Here is a 23,811-nt window from a genome sequence, read left to right as displayed (position 1 = left end):
AATGGCTGGCACATGAATGAGAGCCAAATGGAAACGTTGTTGGTACCGAGGATTTGTAAATCAGATGAATTCCATGTATACGGGGTACGATCTGTAATATTATCGAGAATGATGTTGCCGATTAGCACTTCTTTTTCTCTGTTGCGTTTGCGTTGGTGCGCATTTATTCAAATGCCATCAACATTATTTTGCGAATCCTCTTAAATTCGACGCTCGTGAACGCACACTTCCTGTACCTTTGCAAATGCAAACAACAACCCGCATCACAAGTTGACAGCTCGTAGGTCTTTTTGTCCAATTTTTCGCCAGCATAAAAGTCGCCCTTTTCATCATGCTCGACCATAAATTGCCCTCTCGGTGTCCTTGAACGCTTCGAGAAAGGGTCAGGTCCAATCCATTCCCGAAAGTAAGTGTCAACGAAGTAGGCCAAGGTTGCGTATCATAGCGACGGTTTGACAGCCCCACGTAAGATGCCATTTCGTTTGCTTCGTGGTGGTGATGGCGGTAAAATATATTTTCGAAACAACTTTCTTGCGGTTGCACGAATGGACATCTTGCTGGTTCGGAGTTCCAGACGGCAATCGCACAAATCGATTAAATTTAGACAGCGTCTTGGCACAAGACAGTTTCGATCGACAAACAGCCTTTAACATTGGCCATTATACGTTAAACGTGACTCACAAAATACTAGCAAGAAAACATTTGCAAAGCATTCACGTACTTCTCTTTTGCTCCTTTTTTGACATAAATGTCCATTTTTTACAATTTATCTAAATTCTTTTTTGTTGTTTCCTCCACACCCGAAACTGCTAACGTTCATTAAAGCCCCCCCAGCGAAAGGAAAGAGGTCAAAAAAGCAATTTTCCATCGTCGCCATTACCTGAGCGCCTGGGGTTGATGGAAGTAATGGTAATTTCTGTTAATGCCGTCGGGAAAGGGCAGCTTTTTTTGAGTGATAATTTCCCTAATTGCATTGTTATCAACACCATTCGTTACCGCGCTGCAATTCGCTGACCGTACACGTCTAACTCTTGCCCATTTTTATGAGCCGTAGAGGCTGAGAAAGAAGCGAATCTAAATGGCTTTCGGGTTAAAAATGCACACTTTTTCTCGCCTTGTTGTTGCTGAGCTGCTTCGCGCCATTAATGAGTCAAGTTGTCAAGTAACCGTAACTGATTTTTTCCTCTTTTTGCTCTGTTTTCGTTTCTTCATTTTAGCCCTCGGAAATTTAGGAAGTGTCCTTAGTGCGCAGGGCCGCTATCAGGAAGCCAAGGAGGCCCTGAAGGCAGCACTCAGCCATCGCCCCAACATGGCGGATGTACATTATAATCTGTAAGTATGCCCACAGCCTCTGTTTCCGTCGTTTCAAAGTCGAACGGTCGAACCGTCCAACTGATATCGAACACCGAAAAGCCGGTTTTTCGCACTCAACCACGGGGTCATTGGGGCGTGTCGTTCCTCATCTTGGCAATACATCTTCATTTCATTTCGCCACCCACAAAAGTGCCACACCTAGCGGGCAGCGGGGCAAACGAAACGATACAGAAAAAACAATCCTCCACTCAACGATCGGAGGCCGTCGAACGAAGCAAAAACCTTGAACCCCGGCGTAATCTATCAATTGAAATGCTAAACTCAATAAGATAACCTCTCCATAATGTCACTTTATTTCCGTGCGTCCGATGGAACCGCACGACCGAGAAGGTATTGGCAGAATCATGACTCTCCGGAACTCGATGTGGCTTCGTATTCGCCACCCACCCAGTTGACGTCCCTTGTCCCCGGGATGCCAGAGGGGTTGGCACCGGAAACCCGCAAAGAAGGTTCGCCACCGACGGGAAGTGACATGAAGAAAACGACAGCCGAGGCACCAACGGGTGAGAGAAACAACCCCAACAACTCGACGGCCGATCAATATAAATAAGGAAAATCGAAAGGAAACGAATGCTATCTGACGTTGGCCCGTTTTCCGACCCGGACCCGGAACCGGGTGGGCCGGTGTGGTTGTGCATACGGAAACCCCGGTCCGGGTTGGCTGCCAACCGAGGGAAGATAAAAGACCCGATCAATATTCCGTACGATCAACATCCGGCCCGGGCACTCGAGTGACGCTGTCTCGAGCCTATAAATTTTCCTTTATTTATTAGTTTAGCATAGGGAAACCCATCCGCAAAACCCGGGGCGGATGCTCTTGAAGATTTCATCTGGCATCGGAAGCCTGCGTTCATTTCCTTCCCGCTGAAAGCGATCCACGGTTTTCTCTCTCTCTCTCTCTCTCTCTCTCTCTCACGTGACTTTTGCTCTGCGGTGGGCTGGATCGCACAAAGTTTTCGCGTTGTTTATAAGCAGCCCACCGTAACCGGAATCATTCAACCGTTTCCAATCGACAAAACTCTCGGGTTTTTTTTTTGCCCTCACACTGTGGGGCGTGTGCCTCCGGGAAGGGTCACCCGGGGTACGGGTTTGAAAAGCGCCGAGGGTTTGAAAAGAAAATCGAGCCCTCTTAAGCCCCGCTCGCAAGCAAACAACGAATAAAAGAGAAACACGCCTCGAACGAACGATAATCCAACACCCGCCGGTAGCTTTTCCACGCTCCTCGGCAGCAACCCACGGAGGCACGGAGGATTGGAACTCGGAGATCGCGGAAAGGACCAGAAGGTTCAATTGATTGAAAATCCTACATCAAAGCGCTTCATAAGGTTCAGATTAGCGTCTAAAACTCATTTCTTCTCGCTCTCTCTCTCTCTCTCCCATTTTCTGGAAGGGATGGGTTTTATCCTACGCCAGAACGAAACCGCAACGCAAGGAATTGACACATTTTCAATCCCCCAAGAAGGTGGTGCTCCGTTCTTTTGTACCAGTTCACAGGGAACTAGTTGAACTTGAATTATTAAATCTCAATCTCTGGCTGCTTTAAAACTCCCTCCAGTGGGGCAGTTTAATCCGGAATCTTCAAGACCTTCGCAAGCCAAAAACTTTCGTTGCCCGTTCATTGGGTCCGACCGTTTGCTTCAAAGACAAAACAATTCCACCCGGAGCCGTAGGATGGGCTGCCCTTCATTCCACCGTTCGCCTTGCGCATCCATCCGTGACGGTATCTCGCCCTCGGGATGGGGGCGATGGGAAACATTAACGTTCACCACCTCGGCCGGTACGGCCGGAATCCGGAAGCTGTCGACATTGAATGGGACAAACCGTTGACAGCTTTATCGTGTCCGAAACCGCCTGCCGTTGGGAGCCGATGGGTAGCCGGGCTTTTTACTTTATGTTACTACGCTCCCGTTCTCGTAGGAACGGCCGTTGAAAACGGGCCAGGAAAAACAATAGATAAATAACCGCACAAAAATGTGTTTGCCGCCGGGAGGCGAAAGATAAATAGGCCCGTTTTCCTGCGTAGCGGCGAGGGATGCTTTTACAAGCGATGAAACGAAACAACGGCCTTCCGTGAATCGGCATCAGATGCCTGGTATTGAAAAGGAGCTTCCTGATGTTGATCGAAACAAAAAAAAACATGCGCCGCGTAAGGCTCCTGGAGCAGGACTTGGGCTTTTATCAGCTCTTAGCCCTGTGCCACGAACGGTTATTTTTGTAACACAATTTTTGCCAGAAACAAGTAGTGCTACTTCGGTGATTCTCGAAACAACCTTCTGCATTGGGCTCTTTTTCCAGTGAATTTAATTAACTAGTAAAGACCGATAAACGGCATGCCAACATGATAAGAGTTCGTTGGCCCACAAAACTCTCGTACCAACGCTAAGGCTATATAAAAGCCCGTGAAAGCTTGTCAAAGCTCGTGTCACTGCACGCTAAATAGACGTCGGAAGCAGTGTGTGCTGGGTTCAAGTCCAAGCGCCACCGATGATACGCTGGTCAGCCATTCAACTGGACAGGCGTTCAACTGGCTTAATTGGTTTCCTTACCCATCCATTCCGGTCTCTCTCTCTCTCTCTCACTCTCGGTTGCTCCGGCATTCGCCTAAATGCGAGCCAAATATAATAAGCAATCAAGTGGCAACCGAGTCGGGCAGATCGTCCTTTGCCGTCCTCATCGGCATCGTCCGGGGGACCAGATCCGGTGGTCAATACGTTCGTTCCAACAATTCTGCGAACCTTGAGCCTCGCCCGTAATGGAGTTGGACAGTTTTGACAGAATGCCAAGAAGTCGGGATGCTGGCTTGCAAGGGTCTGTCAAGAAAACGGTTCCGCTCTCAGGGCCAGGGGACGCCACGAGACGAAGGAAAAATTCGTACCACCGCACAAAGGCTGCAGATGACGCACACAAAACGACGGCCGTTGCGATGAGAAGGTAATTAACTGTGAACCACAGTGGAAAAGCGGCCAGTTTTGCACGGGATCGATGGGATTCGAAGAACACGGAGTGATTAAATATATCACTCCGGTGCGCAAGGACCGTGCACCATGACAGGGACTCCTTTTCTTTGGGAGTGCTTCTTCAGTGCAGTGACAAACGCTCGCATAAAGCGCGCTGCTCAGCTTCCGGATGGCTCCCTGTTCCGACACCGGCACTGGTGGTAGCTTTCAAGCAAGCACCACGACGCTCAGCCTGGGTGTACATAAAAGATAGACTCCTCGAGAGCGCTCCGTCCGTCCCGGTCCGTCGAGTTCGCCTCCGGTTTGTGAATAATAATCCGTCGCAGACGTAGCCCGCGGGAAGGCGGACGAAAGACCTTTGGCAAACTACTTTGGTTGCGATTCGCCCGGCACGGCGGATGGCGGATTTTCGTTACAGTCACAGCAACAGTCAGCAGAATGGGCCACCATTTTCTGCATGCAGCAGTTTGCGAGTGAATGGAACCGGCTCGCTGGCACGCTAGCGAACGGGAAGACTTTGGTCTATTTATGAAATAACTTTCCACAGCCCGTCCCGTACGGGGGGCGTGCGTTTTGCCGCGGGCGTTATGTACGAAAATGTCTCCCACTCCTCGTTAGACCGCGCGAAAGCTTACCCGCATCGAGCTCGCATGGAAAATGGCCGCAAAAATGGCGCACACAGCGTAGGGGGTTGGCTCGCGTGAAAAAGGCAATGATGTTTACTTCCTCCGCGCGACAATAGCAAGCTGGCACGGTGGCCACCTCGTTGCACCGGCGTCGAGCTTTTGCACCGTGCAGGGCTGTGCTTGAAAGGACGAAGAACCGACGAGACGCGTCTATTGTGCGCCGAGAGCGAAAAAAACACCGGGCGGCAAACCGACGAACGGTGCTCATTATGGGAATTATCTTACTCGAGCGCGGCACTCGGTGGCAAACAACAAGCGATGGTGGTCTGTGGTGCCGGAATGGGAAGTATGGGAAGGAAAATAAAATAGGCATAATGGAAAACAGCCAGCGAGACAAATCCGTGAAAAAATGCGCCAATCTCGCTCGGAACACGCTCGCAGGGAAATGTGAACCATTGTGTCTCGAGTGGAGGCAATGGAAGTCAAAATAATACCTTCATCTTGGGTGCTTTTTTTCGCACTCGCAGGTTCCCTGCGACATGACAGCATTAGCTTTGCCGCTTGGCAACCATATGGAGTGATGGTGATGATAATTATTGTGCGAAAAGATGCCTTTTCTGAGACAAACTGAAAGGAAACCAACATACTGCCGGAGCTGGATGTTGCACAAACGAAATCACTCGCTCAAACAGAGTTCAATTTGGTGCAGTTTACTTTCCGTTACCACTGCAGTTTTTGTTGTAAAAGTGCATAAAAGAACTCGATCGGGCAGCTGGGGCCGCGGATTTTTTTTTCGACAATCTTCTCCGCCCGTCCGTCGCGTTAGTTGGCAGTTCAAACAGATTGGGCGGTGTATGAAAGGGTAAGGAAATAAATAAAACAAACGACCCTAATACAACAAAAACATGTTCCCCAACCGCTTCAATCGTTCTGAGGCCACCGAGAGAGAGAGAGAGAGAGCGAAAGAGAGAACCCCCGAAATAGGGACTCCTCACTCGTTCGGTCAGCTGAACAGCCACGAATTGCAGTCGGAATTCCGGCGGCTTGCTGCAGCTCCACGGTGCGGCCACTTTCCTAGCGGGTTTTTATGCTGTTTATTCAGCCACCGGCCGTGGTTGGCCAAACGGTACGAAACCTTCGCACCGTCCCGGCACATTCGCTTTCCCAAACCGGTAACCGAGACCGGGCAAAAAAAACGTGCCGAAACGCGAGCGCCGAAAGTCGAAAAATACTTGCGGAAACGATTTCGCAAAATGAAAATTAAAAATTAATGCGAACAAATTAAATAAACACATTCTAAAACTATAAATTACTTTCGCCGCTCTCGACCAAAGAGCGTTTGTGTATGTGTGAGTGTAAGTTTTTTTCCGCTTTTGGAGGCTCCATGTCCTGCTCCTGCTCTCTTGTTCCGTGAAGCACAAGTTTATGGCCCCGTCTGTATGTTCCATTTCCGGTGCGCACGATTCCTGGCAGACCACTGCACGCTGGCTAGGGCTTGGCGTAGTCCACAACTTGCAGCGGCTCTTTCCCGCTTTAAGGAAATGGGCACTATTTCCCATAAAGGAAACCACCGCCGTTTTACGGCAGATCCGCCACTTTACCCGGCCACCATAACGACGCTGGTGGGATGAATGTCCTGTGCGTCGGTCGGTCAATCAGTTAGCAGGGTTGTAAGCACATTTTCCACGAACTCCCCAAATTGGCGTTTTGTAACGAAATCAGAGCCGAATGGATGGAAGCAAAATAAAATGTGATGCCAGTGCTGTTGTAAGAAGATTTTCCACGAGCTGAACTGTTCGTGGAAATCGTGATGGCGGTGGTGCAAATGAATCTCCCGGACATGTGTCCCAGTGTCCTAGTTTTGAGGATTATTTTATTTTTACTTGTTCATAAAATACCCTCCCTGGGTGCCATCTCACTCGATGCTCCTGTTCTGTCCTTCTCCCACACGTGGTCTTTTCCATCGAGCGTGTGTGTGTGTGTGTGTGCTGAAAAATGGGACAAACGCAACGAACAGCGAAGGACCATTTCCAGCCAAACGCTGTCGCCCGTACCGGATTACACTGATAGTAATGGTGCTTTTAAATGGCCCAACGTGGGTGCAACATACTTTTTTATGTCCTCCTTCATCTCCCACTCCCGGGCCGGCGGTTGTCACTTCCCCAGTGCCACGCCATGCGCCATGTTGCTCTGTAACGGATGCTTTTTTTTTTGCCTTCTTTGGCTCCAGGTTTTGCCCCAAAACACCCACCAGTTGGGAAACCTCCGTTGTCGTAGTTCGGCGCCAAGTATCACTTCCACGGCTCGGAGGGAAATCTGCCGTGGAGAAAAAAAAATATGACCGTTCCGGGAGTGGTTCGGGACACACGACACTCGCGACCGGGACGCTATCACCTTGCAAACGAGACATGGTTTGCGTTTTTCCGGCACCGACATAATATTGCGCCGCATGAAAAAGGCGAACATGAAGTGTTTTTATTTATTCAAATTACGATCGGCTCTTCCCGCGTGCGAGCGTGCCCTGAGACGTGTTGCTCGGGAAATGGGGCCTAGAAAATGGGACCCACAACGTGTCCGGAAGTGGAGGCTGGGGTCACATTTGAGGGTTTCCAAAACACGGCCACTTACCGTGGGTGCCAGTTTGTGTGTGCGTGCGTGTGTTTGTAATCGATGCCGTAACCATTCAGCAGCAGTTGGTTCACTTTCAATTTCGGAAAGGTCTCCATCCATTAGCCCGAAATGCTGTGATAAGAAACTATTTGTGTTAAACAAAATAAACAACAACAATAATAATAACGAAGTATCGACAGTCGCACGGTATTTGCTCGCTTTCGATGCTTACCATACATTAACACGACAAACATGGCTTCCGGCGGGCTTTCAGTCGTCCTCGAACCATCGTCGACCCTGGCCTCTCGGGTCTCGTAATCAGATTCGTTTCCTGATAGACCCTTCCCCGTATCGACCACGAACGTTCTTCATCTCCGTGACCCCGGTGCGGTGAGGGAAAGCCAAATTTTCATTAAATCTGTGAGCCCTTCTCGGTACTTCCCAAGGGTGCCGTTTTATTTGGGCAACGCAAATGAAGCTGCTTGTTCTTGCAACCAACGGGAAAACGGTGGGAGCACCATAGCACAACGCGCCTACACTCGGCTCAATAAATTACATCCGGCCACTCGGACCACCGTCAGCCATCAACCGCACGGAAAGTAACTGGCTGCGTGCATCATCTCGCAGCGGGTAACTAGTTTCGTCGATAGCGATCCAAACAGCTCCCATCGAAGCTACCTCCAGGGCTGGCCGGAAATTACTGCACGAGCCGATCCAATCGAGCAGGACCGCAGGAGCGAGTGAGAGAGATAGAAAGAGAAAAAGTGACCGACTCCTCAGAAACTGGCTGAAATCGATCCCATCCGCACGATTTGCCGCTGTTTGTCTAATGATATTACTTCTGGTTTTCGATTCCCCAAAATCGCCCCAGGCCACGGGTGCATTCGGACGGCAGCGGTCCTGCTCCATTATCCTTCCGGGGGCTTGCATTCGAGGCGAACCTGGTGGCCCGTGTTTGTACAAATGCACCCGATGTTGTGGTTGCGCCGAGTAGCAGCTTCGGGGCAACTTCCGATCGAACGGTTGGGCACTTGTGCACTTGTCGCTTAATCGCTTCGCTTCGCTTTCGATCTGGCCACAGATTCGTTCGCTTTTCCGGGACCGATGGAAGAAAAAGTTTCACTCGCAGCATCGGTTGCGGTAAGGTCCTGCAATTTGGGAGTCGGATTCGATCCCTCAAGGTGAGAAGGACTGTGCTTGGCTTTTAGCCTTGCCGGGCGCCCGCGGCAGTGGCACAAGGTAAAATAATTCGATTACTGCAATCGACAGTAGCTGGATGGTGAATGGATCGAGGTCGATTATGCAGACGCGTGAGTGCCTTATCGATTCCAAACCAGGATTCCTGCCCATGGAAAGGTACCGGAAACACGAGATCAATCCACAAGCGTTCGTTCGTTTGAAGTTGCTCAATTACGCACGCCCGGCAATTGTTAGGTTAGGATTGAAGCGAAGCTCTCTGAAACACCGTACCATTACACCGTTGCTTTAAACACTGTAAAAGAAAACTATTACATTTGTAACAGCTCACGACATAAAGGACACGAAGCAGTAACAACGAAAACCATCAAAATTAAATCGGATTATGAAGCCACCGATAGCTAGACAGATTCAGAGCTGTCATTTAAATTCCCAATGAAAGTTTCATTACCTTCTGTGCTTTCTTTCTAACATTGCGAAAAGCACGCCAAGCGAGAGAGAGAGAGAGAGAGAGATCCGAAAGCTTTCAACCTCAGTAGGCGCTCGAGAAGAGTTCGTTCGTATTCATTATTAAAACTCATTAAAGCTTCCTTCCTGTCACGTGCGGACGAGCCACGGGAAAAGCGAAAGTCCCAACAGCTTCACAACCGGACCGCTGTTAATTCTCGGCTACCCGATTGCCACAGCCATCCGCCACGAATCGCCGGATGAGACAGCACGTCATCCGATACGGCAGAGGCACCACGAGCGATGGCAAAAGCTCTCCAGGGTACGAAACAAAACCGAGGCAACAAAGTTGCACACGTGGGCGGAAGCGCTCTCGTATGAATATGTCCATCAAACGTCATTTGTCTGGGGGTGGGGATGGTTTTCCCTTTTCTTTTTTCTGTTTTTTTTTTGCCAAGACCGGCCGCAATTTCCAGCACCCGGCTAATCGAGCCGGACTGACGAGAAAATGATAGCCCCGGCGTGGAACCTGAAGCTCGGATTCATCCGTCCGTTCACCATCCCAGAGCTTTCCCAGCAGGGTGGAGGCCCAATTTTGGCGCTCTTTGGGGCTCGCCTTTTGGGACGGAGCGCAAACGGCAACCGTTTGCGAACGGAGATCGTGGGCGGTAAACATCGTGACGGATTCGTTTCGTACTGAGTAAATATTCATGTGTGGCATAATAAATTACTCACCCCCGACACCACCCACACCGAGGCTCGGTCGTTGTTCACCAAAACATGGCTGGTGGAAAATGTGTCCTCGTCGTTGTCGTGTGTGTCACTGGCTTGTTGGGTGTCGTGTCTCTGACCAACAGAAGCTGGGCGGCTTCATCGACTGCATCGTTCGTTCTCGAGAAAGCGATAAAATTATGAATTTATAAGAATGTTCGAGTCCCGTTTCCTGCTTTTCCTTCACCCACGGTGGGGGGTTCTCAGGTTTTCGAGCATGAAATTGAACAGCCGTAAAAATTCTCCAAATCTTCTCCTCTGTCCTTCCGCATGCACACATACACACTTAGGCACACTCACATGTCCTGCAAATGGTACGGCAACATACTGGGTTGACAGATAAATCTGCTAGGCCGTGAAATAAATCGGCATTTCGAGAGGCACACGAAGTTATTCCCAAGGAACCGTGGCTTAGCGTATGACTGGATCGTTGGGTTGTTTCGATTTCCGGCCTTTTGGATTTCTGGACTTTTCTGGGCATCTTTCCGACCACGGATTATAGCTAACATAAGGTTGTTCCAAACGAAGACGCTTTCATGGGCAATGCACCAAGAAGCCTTGCTACGTGTCACATGCGTCGTTTTGGTAGCTGTTGACGGCATACTACCGTGGAATAGCGGCTCATTCTACCACCCACAAACCACTGTTCTTTCACCACCGCACAATCAAAATAACCAAATTAACGATAGCAAAACTGCATCGTTAGCGAATCCTTCGAGCCAGCGGGGAAATGAGCGTTGAAGGACCCTGCGCTTCTGGAACTCGGCTAAATGTCAGCTGCAGTCGTTATCACCCACTCTGATACCGGCCCGAGTGGCATCAACACCCGCACCCGCACGCCGATAGGGCTTTGTTTGATTAATAATGCATATGCATCGAATTTCGAATCGTCGGATGATGGTGTCGAGTGGCACCTTTCCGATGGGCAGCATGGCGTGAAAATGAACGATATGTGCATACCGGATTCTGCGAGCGAACGAACTCGATTCCCTGACACCTCCTTGAGATTTGGAGAGCAGTTAAGTCACACATGCAAATGACATCCGTGCGCGTGGGTGGGAGGAAAATCTCGCATTTCCGTCACCAACCCTCAACTGCGCTCATCGACACGATGCGGAAGACCACTCGAAGCGATGCGCGATGCCGATGGCGTCTCGTCAACCGAATGCAACCGTTTGACGAAGAGCTGCTTGAACCGCGTGTGAGAGTGCTTGAGTGGGAGGCAATGTGATAAAAAAACGACCCACAAACCCATTCATCGTGAGTCGGTGGGAGCGCAAATTTGAAATTAACGCTCCAACAGGCCCTTTAGCGCGTGGCTAAGCACCCGGCACGAGGTGTCCAATGATAAACATGCTCAATGTTCGGAAACATTGACCCTCGATGGTACGGTGGCAAGTGCATGCACTTGTGAGCATGGGTGAGGATTAGGCGCACTTGATGCATTTTCTGCAGCACCCATCCATCAACTAGAAACCGCGTGCAAAAGCGACGTTGGATGGGCTTGATTTTTCAATAACACAACCCTCGAAACCTGCGCCTGCGGAATTGCCTTAAACGTCGAATTACCAGCTATTTATCGCCCCTTGCTCGCAAGCTGACGTTCGCGAAAGGATTGCTCATCTGAAACAACCACCCATCCTGTTCGCTTTTGGCTCGATCCTTTTCGAGGCCAATTATCCTGAAGAAGGAGCCCTACAGGCCTTCGTTATCTTCACCGATTAGGCCAAGTGGTGGGTTCTTTCTCTCGCTCTCTCTCTCTCTTTCTCGAAATAAACACGACAACAAGCCGTCGGTGTGGCCAACCACTACATTACCATTCCCTTTCGCTGCTCGGCGTTAGAAGTGTTATCGCACATTACATCACTCCTGGCTTCCCGATCCGATGCATCAACCCCTTTGGCTTTCAACGGAACTTCCTTTTCGAGTGGGCGGTGCATGCACGGGTGCATTTAAACTTTTAATTGCATCGATCGTGGCGGGAAAAAGTGGTGCGATACATCGTGCCGAAGCCTCAAGGATCGCCCTGAAGCGTGGAACTGTTTTGCAATCCTTTTGCAAGGCCGTGGATGAGGTCATGGTGTAGCAGTGCACTGAAGGAAGAAAAAAAACTGGTGCAAAACACGAATCAGCACTCGCTCAACCTGTTAATTCTTATCGCACAATCGTGTTCCTTGAAGCGTCCATTCTTGCCTCCCATCCGGCCAAACCGGAAGCCACATTCATGGAAAGAGAGGGGCCTTTTGCTGTTGTTTTTTTTTCCCCTTTGCTGTTGTTGATTTTTTTTTTGCGCGCAAAACTACTCCGAAGGGTGAAGTTATTTATATTTTTCTCAACCCATCCACCCGCGCGAAATCACCCACTCCGTAAGCACAATGCAGCATTGTGGTGGAGTCTTGATTAAAATAAACTTTTTCCCATCCAACAGCGGTGGCTCTTCTGCAGGGTTCGCATTCCACCGAGTTAGCGGTGCACTTTCGCTCGGAATGTTTGCCGGATATTTCTCGGAGCTGGGTTTTTATTGTTTTTTTTTTGCTGTTGTTGTTGTTGTTGTAATGTTTACGATTTGGCTTATGCACGTCCATACGCTGTGCACGAGATGCAGAGCCGTGGTTGCTTGTTGTTGAGCTTCGAAGTGGAAGCGCTACTTCAAATAGCTTCGCTTGATTCAGCAAACGCATGCAAAATAACAACCAAGCACACCTCCTTCAGATGCGCCTGGAAATCGCTGCCAATTTGGTTTCTTCAACATTGACCATCCCTTAAATAGGGAGAAGCTTTAAAGGTTTCTTAAATTTTGCACAGAAAAGCCCTCCCAGCCGCTGGTCTGTTGTTAATGGGCTGCTCCGTTCTGCCGACTGCCACGTTGCCATCCAGCGGGACATTAACTATTCAGCAGCAGCTCGAGGTTGAAAAATAGAACAGTTTACGAGAAAATTAGATGCTATCAACACGCTGGCGTCCGCTGCATCTGCACAAACTCGGTTCTTGGTGACCAAAAGGAAGCAAGAAGCACAAGAAAAGACGCTCCCGGAAGCGGAAAGCGAACGTTCACCTCACCAGTCCTGGTGCTGGTGCGTCATCGGCACTAACACTACTGCGCCACGGACCACGAGCGGTGGTGTTTGGGTAGAAAATTTACAAGATCCAAGCATTTTGTTTCTTATCCTCGGTACGGCCAACTGTCAGACCATGGCCGAGGACAGCACGGGGATTGTTTTTCCGCTCGCTAACAATCGGTGGCTGGCGAAGCGCTCCACCCGGGTGGAAGTTTTCCCAGAAAATTTCGCTCGTTGTCGTCGTTCTAAATGGTAATTCAAGCCGACGCGACACCGCTCGCCTTGCTGGACGTTGCATTCTTTGTGCCCCCGACGAAAGCGCCACCGCCCTATCGGTGGGGGTTGGGCGCGTAATCTCAAATTAGGAATAAAATGTTTTAACAAATAGCTAATTTTCATTCCACCACCAACGCGAGCGCCAGGTGTACCTGGTGGGTGACGGAGCTCGATCGAAGGCCCGATAAGGACCTTCGCCCACGGAATCTCGCGGCTCAACGCCCCGGTGTCGGGGAGTGGGTTTTCACCCGGTGGCGTAATGAACGGCCCAATAAAATATGCTTATTTACGCGTGCGTTCACAAATTACTGCCCCCACGTCTGCTTGGGCCTTGAGGTTTGGCCTTGATGAGAACGCGAAAAGAGATTGGTGCCAACGCCAATCGGAAGCGGAAACAAAATGGGTAACAAAATCGTTGAATTGATTTCCGGCGCCACGGTGGGAGAAACCCGATAAATGCAAACGTAAGCGTCAATTATTTGATGCCGTCCCATTGATTGCTATGCTTCGAATTATTGGCGTTTTCTTCTTGTTCTTCTTCTTGAATTCCACGCGCGCAAGCTAATCGATCGTTTTTACTTTTCTTTTCGCGTCTCTTTGCAGAGGAATCCTGCTTCAAAACCAGCAGGATTACAACGAGGCTGTGGAGAGCTTTCGAAAAGCGATACGCTTTCGACCATCGCTGGCACGTAAGTATTGAGCGTGTGTGTGTCCTCGAGCCCTTTGTGGCCATAATTCTTCAATCCTCGTTCCTCCATCTTTTTGACTCTCCCAAAACCCACCTCATCCTGTCGACGCCCGTAAAGGTGAGCCAGATTTACTTCTCATTCGACACGCTGGTGGCCCTTTAGTCCTTTCCCCCATGGGAGTAGGGACACAAAATATCGACATGCGCTACCCGTACCCAAAGCGCTTACCGAGTCAGTAAAGAAGGCCCTTTGCCGGAACATTCGCACCAACCCACTCCAGCGCCTGGAAAAAGGGCGTATATTCTGACACTTGCGTCATCTGTCAGTTAGTGGAAGTCTTAAAGAATTCCGTCCTTCTCGACCCCTCCCCATTGCTTCCCCAATGGTCCTTTTTTGGGGCCACGCTATCCTCGCCACGCCGTTAGTCACGCTGCTGGCGTCCTTAAATCCTATTGGCATTCCATTCGGTGCCATCGTGCCTGCGACGCTCTAGCTGCTGCGCTGAGTGGTTTCTTATTTTGGGAGAAAATCCAATTTCATCCTGGCTGGCACACCGGGCCTGCGCGGGTGCCCATCGCGGTAACGCATCGCCCCGGGTTCACTGATAAGGCTTCCGGTTCCGAAGCGGACGATGGCACCATCTGGCGCCGGTCCTTCCACGCAAAACGCCAACACACGCCGGCGATGGCTCCATCACAACCTACGGCGCGAAAGGAGGCCATAGTTCGGGTTGCCAGCAGCCGGTCGGTCGGTCGGAAAGTGTCTTCATCCCCGAACCCCACTCGAAATCGTCTCGCTCGGTCACTGGGGTCGAACGCCCTGCAACGCGCGTTCGAGGGACACCACCAAAGCGGATCCTGCGAGAAAACCCACGTCAATTAGTGTGACTTATAGGATAAGTGTATGTGCCTTCCGGAGGTCGCAACCCATCTTCCAGCCGGTGCCTTCTACTCGAACCGGGCACCGGATGACGCCTCGACAGACCTTTCGAAGTTTCATAAAGTAAAGGAAATTTGTGCGACTCCTGTGTTCACGCATCCCCAAAGGCGCCGGGAGGGTCAACGATGAAAGTAAATGGAGATGTTGGTCAGTAAATCGATGCGAGATCGGTGTCGAACGCAGTATGGCGTCACACGGCCGGCACTTTCGTTTCGGTCGTGATGATGAGCTACGAAAAGGCTCCGGACAACAACAACAAAAAAACACCGGTCTCCGTTGGTGATCGTCCCCGGAAAAACCCACCGGGTGGGGAAAAAGAAGATTTGCAACGCACCAAAATGGGAAAGTGGCACTAAGTCGACGTTACCAGCCGGAAGGTGACAGCGAAGGTTGACTGGATTCCACCAGGACAGCACCTGAAAGGTTCTCCACCCGTTGGGCTGATCGGGTTTTCCCACCAATCCCAAGGCAAAGCATGGAAAAATCGATCGAAAGCTAATGACGCTACGAAGTTGTCGGCTTTGCGTTCACTTTTCGAGGAGCACGATTTTTCTCCGGTGACACCGGTGTTGGTATTTCGGGTTGCCCCACACCGTAACGGTTCGCTGATTGCGACGCCGCCACTTTTGGCAAACGAAATGTCGTAATCCATCCAACCTCGGGACCCGAGCTATAACCCTTCGCAAGGGGACATGTTTTACACTTGTCACGGCAACACGTCACAGCACAAGCTCGCACGTGTGGCACGGCTTGTTTCGCTACGGACCCAAAACTCGAACAACCTGTCGAACGGGCGCGTCTAGTTTCGAGGTGCTGGATCTGTATTGTGTGTGTGTGTGAGTCACACACATCCCAACCGACGGAACGAAAGAAAAACGGAAGGAACATTAGTTACAAATGTTCCGAGGGGCTGGCCGATGGGATTTCCATGTCAATCGAGCAAAGTGTTCCGATTACTCGTCCACTCCGACAGTGGCAGGGACAATATTGATGTCGTTGGGTTTACCAACAGCATGTGTTGTATCGATCGGCCATTCTTTCACTTCATTCGCTTGCTTGATTCATACACCACCACGCAAACACCCGCACGTCAAACGATCGAATCACTCCGTTCGTTAGAAACGATTAGCCATTTCAAATGGAATCCAGCATACCGGAAACCGCCAATTTTCGGCGCGACCCGACTTCCTGGATGAGCGAGAAAATTGGCACACTCTCGGTGGTGCTAATCACGCATCGCGATGGTTCGCGATGGCTTCCGACGCTACGGTGAATGCAAAAACCTTGCCAAAAAAGCGTGCACAGCCACAGGGCGACGGATTTGGAAGCGAATGCCTGGCACTCCGTCCGGTGGGGTAACCGTCGGCCTACCGAACCCTACAGCCAGCTGCACATCCTCACACATGCATAATTAATTTAATTAGACCGAAAATTATTTCACCAGAACGTGTGGCGTTCACGGGATTTAGCGTAAGAATATCCATCCGAGCGGGATGGATTGAATAGACCGGAAACATCCCACGCGCGCCTCGAGGTGATGATCATTATTAGCGTTTCGTCCACCGGAAGCGGTTCGTGGGTGGGAAAAGGAAATGCAAGAAATCAAAACGATAACACCGTCGGAAGGGAGGGGGGGCGGATCGTCACGGGAGTTCAGCTTCATTGTACGGTGAAACGATGCTGGCGTATCGCTTATGATAACAGATAATAAACGTCGACACCTGGGGAGCGTTTGGAAGAAAGCGCCGCAGGGTGCGGAGGTCAGAAACCGCCCGAGCAGAAGCAAAGGTAAAAGTTGCTCCGTTGAAGCTTAATAGGAAGCTAATAAACCGAACGACCGAACGAGCAGTCAGCAGCAGCAACAACAACAAAAAATGTTGGAGCCATCGGAAAATGCACTCTCGAAACCACCCACCACGCCCGGTGGCGATACACGTGAAGCGTGGCGCTTTGTTGAGGTTTTCCTTCGACCATGATTGCGCTTCTCATGGGAATTGGCGTCACGAGTTTCGAGAACGGGAAGCCTTTTTTTCACCTCCCTCTATCCACAGGCCAATCAGGTCGGTGTATCGAGGCGTATTCTCAATGGCAACGGAAAGGCAGAACACACAAACGGCCGTATTGGGGAAAGGCAGGCGAGCCGTTTTTAATGAGCCTCACGGCTGGGTGAGTGCCCGTTTGAGCTGGCCAGCTGGCCACATATAGGTGGGTGAGGGTTTTTCGTGGTCAGCCGGGCTAAATGTTTGCATAATCTATTCCAGGAGTGTGCTGCCCGAGGTCCACATCGGACCACACTATCGACACGTGATTCGAGCCGGATAGAGGACACATCGGGTCGTGCTCCATCGCCACCCATCGGGATCGGCGATTGGGATTGAATTTATCGCCTGCAGCAAATCGCTGGACGCAGTAAAATCGAATCGATAAACGACGCCGTACGCTGGACGCTGGTGGGGCTTCCGGGAATCCGCGGGAACGTGAAAAACATGCTTTTCAATTTTCCAACCCGATGGCTTTAATTATCCCGGTGGTGGCGATGGGTGGTGCCACGCCCGCGTGGACCGTAATTTGCAAATTTCACCTCCCATTAATCACAATTTATTTCACCCGTTGGCGCGGGCAGGCCAACGGTCCACGGTGGAATCGTTAATTTTAAACACCTCATTGATTGGGGAGAGCGTGAGCTCTGAGGCCAAATCAATCAGAGTACGGACGATCGGACCGATTAGAAAACGCGCCACGCCGAAGGGTACGATTGCTTGCGCGGCTCGTGATTATTTTAATTCATTTCGCCCAGTGAAAGCGTTTATTCAAATTGGAGGACATTTTTTGTTTTCCCTTTCGTGGAAACGAGCTTAATTCGAAGGCGTAGAAGACTGTGGCCACGGCACTTTTTTCTCTACGTATTTGGTTTGTTCAGCTTGGCGACATCCTTTTCGGGTGGCTTTGCAGCATCTTAGCAATTCGGATAAATATTTCAGCAACCGTTTTTCTTTCTACCTTTTTGGTGATTATTTATTCAATGCACTGACGGAGCTCGAGCCGAGCACGATCCTTCCAGAACCGATGCGGAATGATTTGATTTTTCACGAAGCTGTCCGGCCATGTCGAAATGTAGAATGAATACTGTTCTTAATCATGCAACCGAGCATTTTGTGGAAAAGAAAACCTGTACCGAAAACGTTGCAAACAGTTGGCACAAGGCGATGACATTCCACACCAATGACGGCACGAGAATGTTTCTTCGAGCCTTATTGAACCGATCTGATTCACCTCAAGTGCTGACCACTCGACCACATTCCGTAAGACGTGAGGCTGAAAATTATGTCCACCGTAGTCGTTAGCCGTCGCTTAAGTGACCTGAGAAGGGTCTTTTTCCCGGACGACCACAAACACACGCACGCTCATAGACGCAGACACCATCACCACGGCAACCTTGTCCCGGGGTGAAAAGAATAGGTGTGATGCCTGGCTTACTTCGATCCGCAAAGTTGGTCGAAGCAAGCGAAAGCTCACTCCCCAGAGGAAAATTTGGTCGCCGTCAAATGAAATGGGTTGACCAATTGAAATGTCCCATCCTTGGGTGTTCTCAACCGGCTTCTCGGTCCACACCCAGCTCCATGTTCGTATGCCCAAGAAGAAGGTTACCCAAAGCAAAAATAGAACACCATCGCGTACAGGCCTTCGTTCCCCACGGGTCGACCGGGCGCGAAAGGTCGACAAAAACTCGTACCCTAAAACAGATTCATCTCTAGGCGTCGTGACCGCAAGCGAGAAGAACATTGTCCGTAGAAGCGGAAGCAAGAGAGAGGGAGCGAAGAAAGAAAAGCTCCCCGAGCCGTACCGAAAAGGTATGCGTGAAATTGATGATTTCATTAATGTAAAACGGTTGACAGTTGGGGTTTTCGTCTGCAGCCTCGGAGCGTTTCCGAGTGCTGCGCTAGTGCTGGTGAGAATGCGGAAATTGAATTGAAATTATACCACCACGGGACTGGTCTTGAGGGTGGCCTTGAGGGACGGCAGAACGAACGGGAAGCTACCCTCGAACCGACGCCCCTTTGGGAGGGTTATTTTCGATCCTTTTTTTTTCGTCCTAGGTTTTCGTTTCATTTCATTTTTCTCGCTCGGGCTCCGTCTGCCCTGTGCGGTGGCTGTGCAAAAGTTTCCCAATGCGACCAGAAGGACGGGACTCGGAGTGATTAATCGTTTCGGCGTGGGAATTTGAGGAAGCAAAATTATGTACGCCAAGTGACTGATGCTTCGAGGTCCCGGAAGATTGAGTTGCGATGCTACGCGAAGGAGCTAACCTTTTGCTTCGATTGAATTGCCACATTATGCAGCGCAGGCTCGAAATGGCACGAATCAGGTGAACTTGGGCAAAGAATCTGTAACGGGCTGCAGTGAGCATGATTTAACGATGTCTAGCGCTAAGCTGAAGTCACCACGGGACTTGAAGGGAAGCAGTTTTTGACGAGCCTGTGGCAAGCTTAAATGATGGCGATTGAATTCACTTTCCACCCCGTGCTGAGGCGGAGAGTGAGTTCCGCAACGCCCACAACTCGTTCGACACTTATCAAATCCGCCGACAACGAACACGCGTCTCTGTTTGCCCATCTCAACCACCAACCGTTCCTCTCGAAAGACCGAACTCGATAATTTATGCGAGCGATGGCAAACATCTTCCCGGGACCCGGGAACGCGTTAAACATATCAATCAAACCGTCATCCCCGGGGGCAATCCATCTTCGGTGGTTCGCTCCGAACGCAGACAACGTCCGGCGAAGGGTTTCGTTGCCCCTTTCGGTGGTCTTCCATCAACTGGCCACAGCGGTGACTAGCGCTCGGAATGCAATCAATTCAAATCCCGGTCCAAGTGATAATGTTTGCCTTCCATCGTCGGCCGGCGGGAGGGACACCCACGAGAGCACGCGAACCAAGCCCTTCCTTGACCGATCGCAAGCTAAATGAGGGCCTAATCAAACAGCTCAACAACGGCCCGGCAATGTAAACGTGTCCCTCTGCCGCGGCACTTTGTTGATTTGAGCTCGCACGCGAACGCTGATTGCGTGGTAGGCCACGAAGGCAGAACCGCGCGCGCGCGCTGGCAGTCGAGGTGCCGTGGGCTTTGACGGCATGTACGGGCTATAAATTAGTTTATATTTTATTAAACTACCTTCCACCGGGCGTCCATCGGCGTTCATCGGAACCCCGGGATTCCGGGAACGAGTCTAGCCACGCTCGAATGGACATAAAATTTGCGCACACTCCGCGACCGTCAACGGCACGGGGTGTTTGTTTGTGCAAGCACCCGAACCGGCGGACCGGCGTGCAAATTAGTTCCTACGCATCCTAATAGCACAATGAGCCCTTCGCCACGGCCCTCTACACGTTTGCACGGGCGAGCCAATAAAGGACCAAACTGTTTCTGATTTATTATCACGCACTCGCTGCGTTTGCATTCGGCAATAATTGGATATAATTTGACAGTTTTACCAGGCGCCCCATCCACATCGGGGGCGCGCAAAATGGGTCCTAAATGGGCAGATCAGCAACAAATTGCATACTTTCGGGGGCGCGCATACCGTGCGTCGAAGCGTGGACTGGATTTGGCCACCAGTGGGCTGCACAAAGCTGTTTGCTTTCGAACATCGGTGGGGTTTTGGGAAAACAAAACGTGGGGAAGACCACGCGACTTATTAGAGCGCCAAGCGTCAGGTTATTCAATTATTTATTTGTTTGCCATTTGTATAATTTAGATTTACGTGCGTGCCATTTTACGACTGATTAATCCACCATGACCGGCACCAAGTGCGCCTGTTGGAGACTGGGCTGGGTTGAGTGCTAAAGTGTTGATTGAAAATTTAATTGCCAACGTTTGAATGATGCGACGGGCAGACTGTGCCGATGGTTCATTTCCACCCGAGATGGATCACTGGGCGCCTCCATATCGTCAAGAGTTTCCGGAAGCGAGCTTGGCACTCTTAAATCAAAGTCCATTAGCCCTTTAATTGAAGCCAGGTTCAAATAACGCCTTCCAACGGGCTATCGGCCATCGGAGTAGCCAAATCACTCCGGCCGTCGGTCACGACACCAACCAGATGGGTTTGGTCAGCCACGTTCCCGGCCAGACGGTAGTGCTCTTTTCCGACAGGGTCGAAAACGAGGAAACTAGGTAAAATCAATTTCCATTACGTGTGTCCGTGTCCGTGGTTTGAAGGACGGCTCATGCTCGTCGTCTCCGGTGGCTTCACGTTCAAAGTCACGGTAGTACCACGACGCGTCAATCCCACCGATGAACCATCGCGAGCTGCGAGAAGAACCACAAAACGGACCCTCACTCTCTCGGTCGAATCAGCTGTGGTCGTATGGACACGCAACGTCGGACCGAATGCAACGTGCTAACGACGCAAAGTGCCACATCGTTCGATCGCGAACCGGAATCGACCCGGAAGACGCTACCCAACAGCACCCGCACGTGACCCGAGGCAAAGGATCGATGATGCACGGGAAAAATCACGCAAAAGCTCCCTCATGCACAATCGGGAAACGAGGGACTTTCGTCGTCGTGTCGCACTAACCGGTGGCGCTGTAAGTGCTCTTACGCTGGGACCACTCTCTGAAGGCAGCTGGTGTTTTACGGGATGTAATAATATTGTTCATTTATAAATTATTCCCTCACACACACACATACACGTTCAGTGCGCAGTGGTAGCGCCTTCCGGAGTTTCCAGAGTTTTCCATGGCCCCAGCGCCATTTTCCACAAGCAGCTTAAGCAGCCAGGCGAATGGATGCACTCGACAGAAGCTCGTGGTGGAAACGAACGCAAACTTTTTACATGATAAGCTCCCATAAAGAGGATCCACCTACCCGTGCCTGTGCATGGATGTGGTATCGATACGAGCCCGTTTTTCTTTCACCCGATGAATAGAAAAACTTTCTCGTGCCTGCGCTTCGTCGCAGCAACACGAACTATTTAGGCGGCCGTGTGCCAGCACCCGAAAGCTGCTTAATTTAGTGTAACGTATGAATTATTTTGTTCCAGCGAATGAACGAGGTGCCGCTCGTGTGCGAGAATGTGCTAACTATGCGCTTCTGCCGGAACAAAGCAACCCCCCTCGTCGTGGGTGGAGAAAGTTGCGCAAAACACGACGTGGTGCAAACAATGCATGGGAGTCCAACTTTTTACCGGTCTTCCGGCCAAGCGCATAAGAGCGAGAAGCCGAGCAACAAAAAGCGATGGTTGAATTGCTCGCAAAAGGACGATAAACACGTCCTATTTTTACAGCACCCGCAGCGGTGGTAGGCGCACCGAAAGAAAGAGAGAGAGAGAGAGAGAGAGAGTGTGTGTGTGTGCATTATCATTTATATCGCGTCTCAAAGTCCTTCCTGCCGTCCCTGCTTTCACCGGCTACTAATTGGGCACACTTGTTTTATCACCAGCAACACATGTCGCTCCTCGGAAGCAGTGCTCGTGGCCAGACTCATTCCAATCGATTGAACATTCTTCACAACGCGAGGGAATTCGATCAACCCCCCACTCCACGAGTGCACAAGGCGTAGGCAATGATTGGCTAGCAATAATTCCAATTCCAGCTGATCCACAAAATTTAATTTCCCCCAGCTTTCCTTCTGATTGATCGCAAACGCTCCCCAACTGCCGGGCTGCAGTTTTCACAAGTCAACAAACCACATATGTGATACGATTTTCGAGGCAGGCACTCGTGCTGGCAAGTCGAAGAAAACACTCTGGCCACCAACGGCGACCGGCCATAATGTTGTGCTCCTCACGTCCTAGTCACCGCTTGTACGCCATCATTTCCAGTTCCCCTGCTTCGTGTCGTGTCCACAAACAAAGAAAACACCCACGACCGTGGCGTGGCGTACGTGGGTGGTCGCAATGGGAGCTGACGTACGTGTGTGTGTGTGGGTGTGGGAGGTGCGGGAAAATATAAATGATTTTTCCGCACCATTACTTCCAATTTTGTGAAATAGATGATAATTCAACTTTGCTTTCCGATGTTGTGCTTTCCACGACGTATGCCGTATGCGCTGCGGCCAGTTTCTGTAGCTGCTCAGGGGGTTTTCTTTTTCTTCTCTTTCACTCACCCAAACGGCCCTTCCGGTAGTCTCACTTCCGAAATGGCGCCCGGTGGTTGCGGGCACCGTTCACGTAGCAGAGTCACCGGTGCGGTGCGAAAGCTGATACGAAGCAACGCTCCAATGTGACAGTGTCCACTTTCGTTTCGTGTGCCGGTACGAGTTGAAGAATGGATTATTTTTTTTTTCGCCCCCTTTTGATTTGCCTGTTTTTTTTCTTGTACTTTCCTTGCACACTTTCCCCACGACCCCGAGCGGGTGAGTGTCCTTTTTCTAACCATTCCACAGGGAATAGGATGCGCAACGGACATGACGGAATGACGACACGGTTTACCGTTCCCCGTTGGGAATTTAATCATTCCGCTGCACGAACCCGGTAAAATGGTGGCTCTGGTGACTTCCATCTCAGCCTCAACGTTTGCAGCCACCAGGAATGGGGTGGAACGCCCGCTTGACCGGCCGCTGCCTCGGTAGGTTGAAGCTGATGTCGCGTCGCGCAGTCCAACTGACACAAAAGGCTGCAACCGAGCAGCCGTCGTACGCCGTCAGACACCGGGAATGCATCGAATAAACGCCGTAAACGACCCCACATCATCCGTTTTTTTGTCGAAAGGAGCTCAGTTCGGTTTGGTTCGGCCGGTGCAGACAAACATCCGCCTCCCAAGGCAGGCGGACGGACCACGGGGGGCCTTTAATATTTATGATAGCACGGCTGCTGATGTGCTTCTCGGCTGCGTTTGAATGATGACTGAGACGGGTCGGATCGCC

The 23,811-nt window shown here is 50.7% G+C and overlaps 1 protein-coding gene across 1 annotated transcript in view; it reads left to right on the top strand.

Annotated features, from left to right (window-relative positions):
• The window catches only part of LOC128726905 (protein O-mannosyl-transferase TMTC2), a 117,436-nt gene that overhangs the window by 80,303 nt on the left and 13,322 nt on the right, over nucleotides 1-23,811 (top strand). Inside the window, exons 5-6 of the mRNA XM_053820751.1 lie at nucleotides 1,218-1,332; nucleotides 13,921-14,006. Coding sequence (XP_053676726.1) covers nucleotides 1,218-1,332; nucleotides 13,921-14,006 — 201 coding nt within the window. The remainder of the gene's footprint in view (nucleotides 1-1,217; nucleotides 1,333-13,920; nucleotides 14,007-23,811) is intronic.

The sequence above is a fragment of the Anopheles nili genome, chromosome 3 (assembly GCF_943737925.1).
Source record: "Anopheles nili chromosome 3, idAnoNiliSN_F5_01, whole genome shotgun sequence".
In the NCBI taxonomy this organism is placed as follows: domain Eukaryota; kingdom Metazoa; phylum Arthropoda; class Insecta; order Diptera; family Culicidae; genus Anopheles; species Anopheles nili.
Note: the sequence above shows the minus strand (reverse complement) of the source record. Positions and strands in the feature narration are given on the sequence as shown.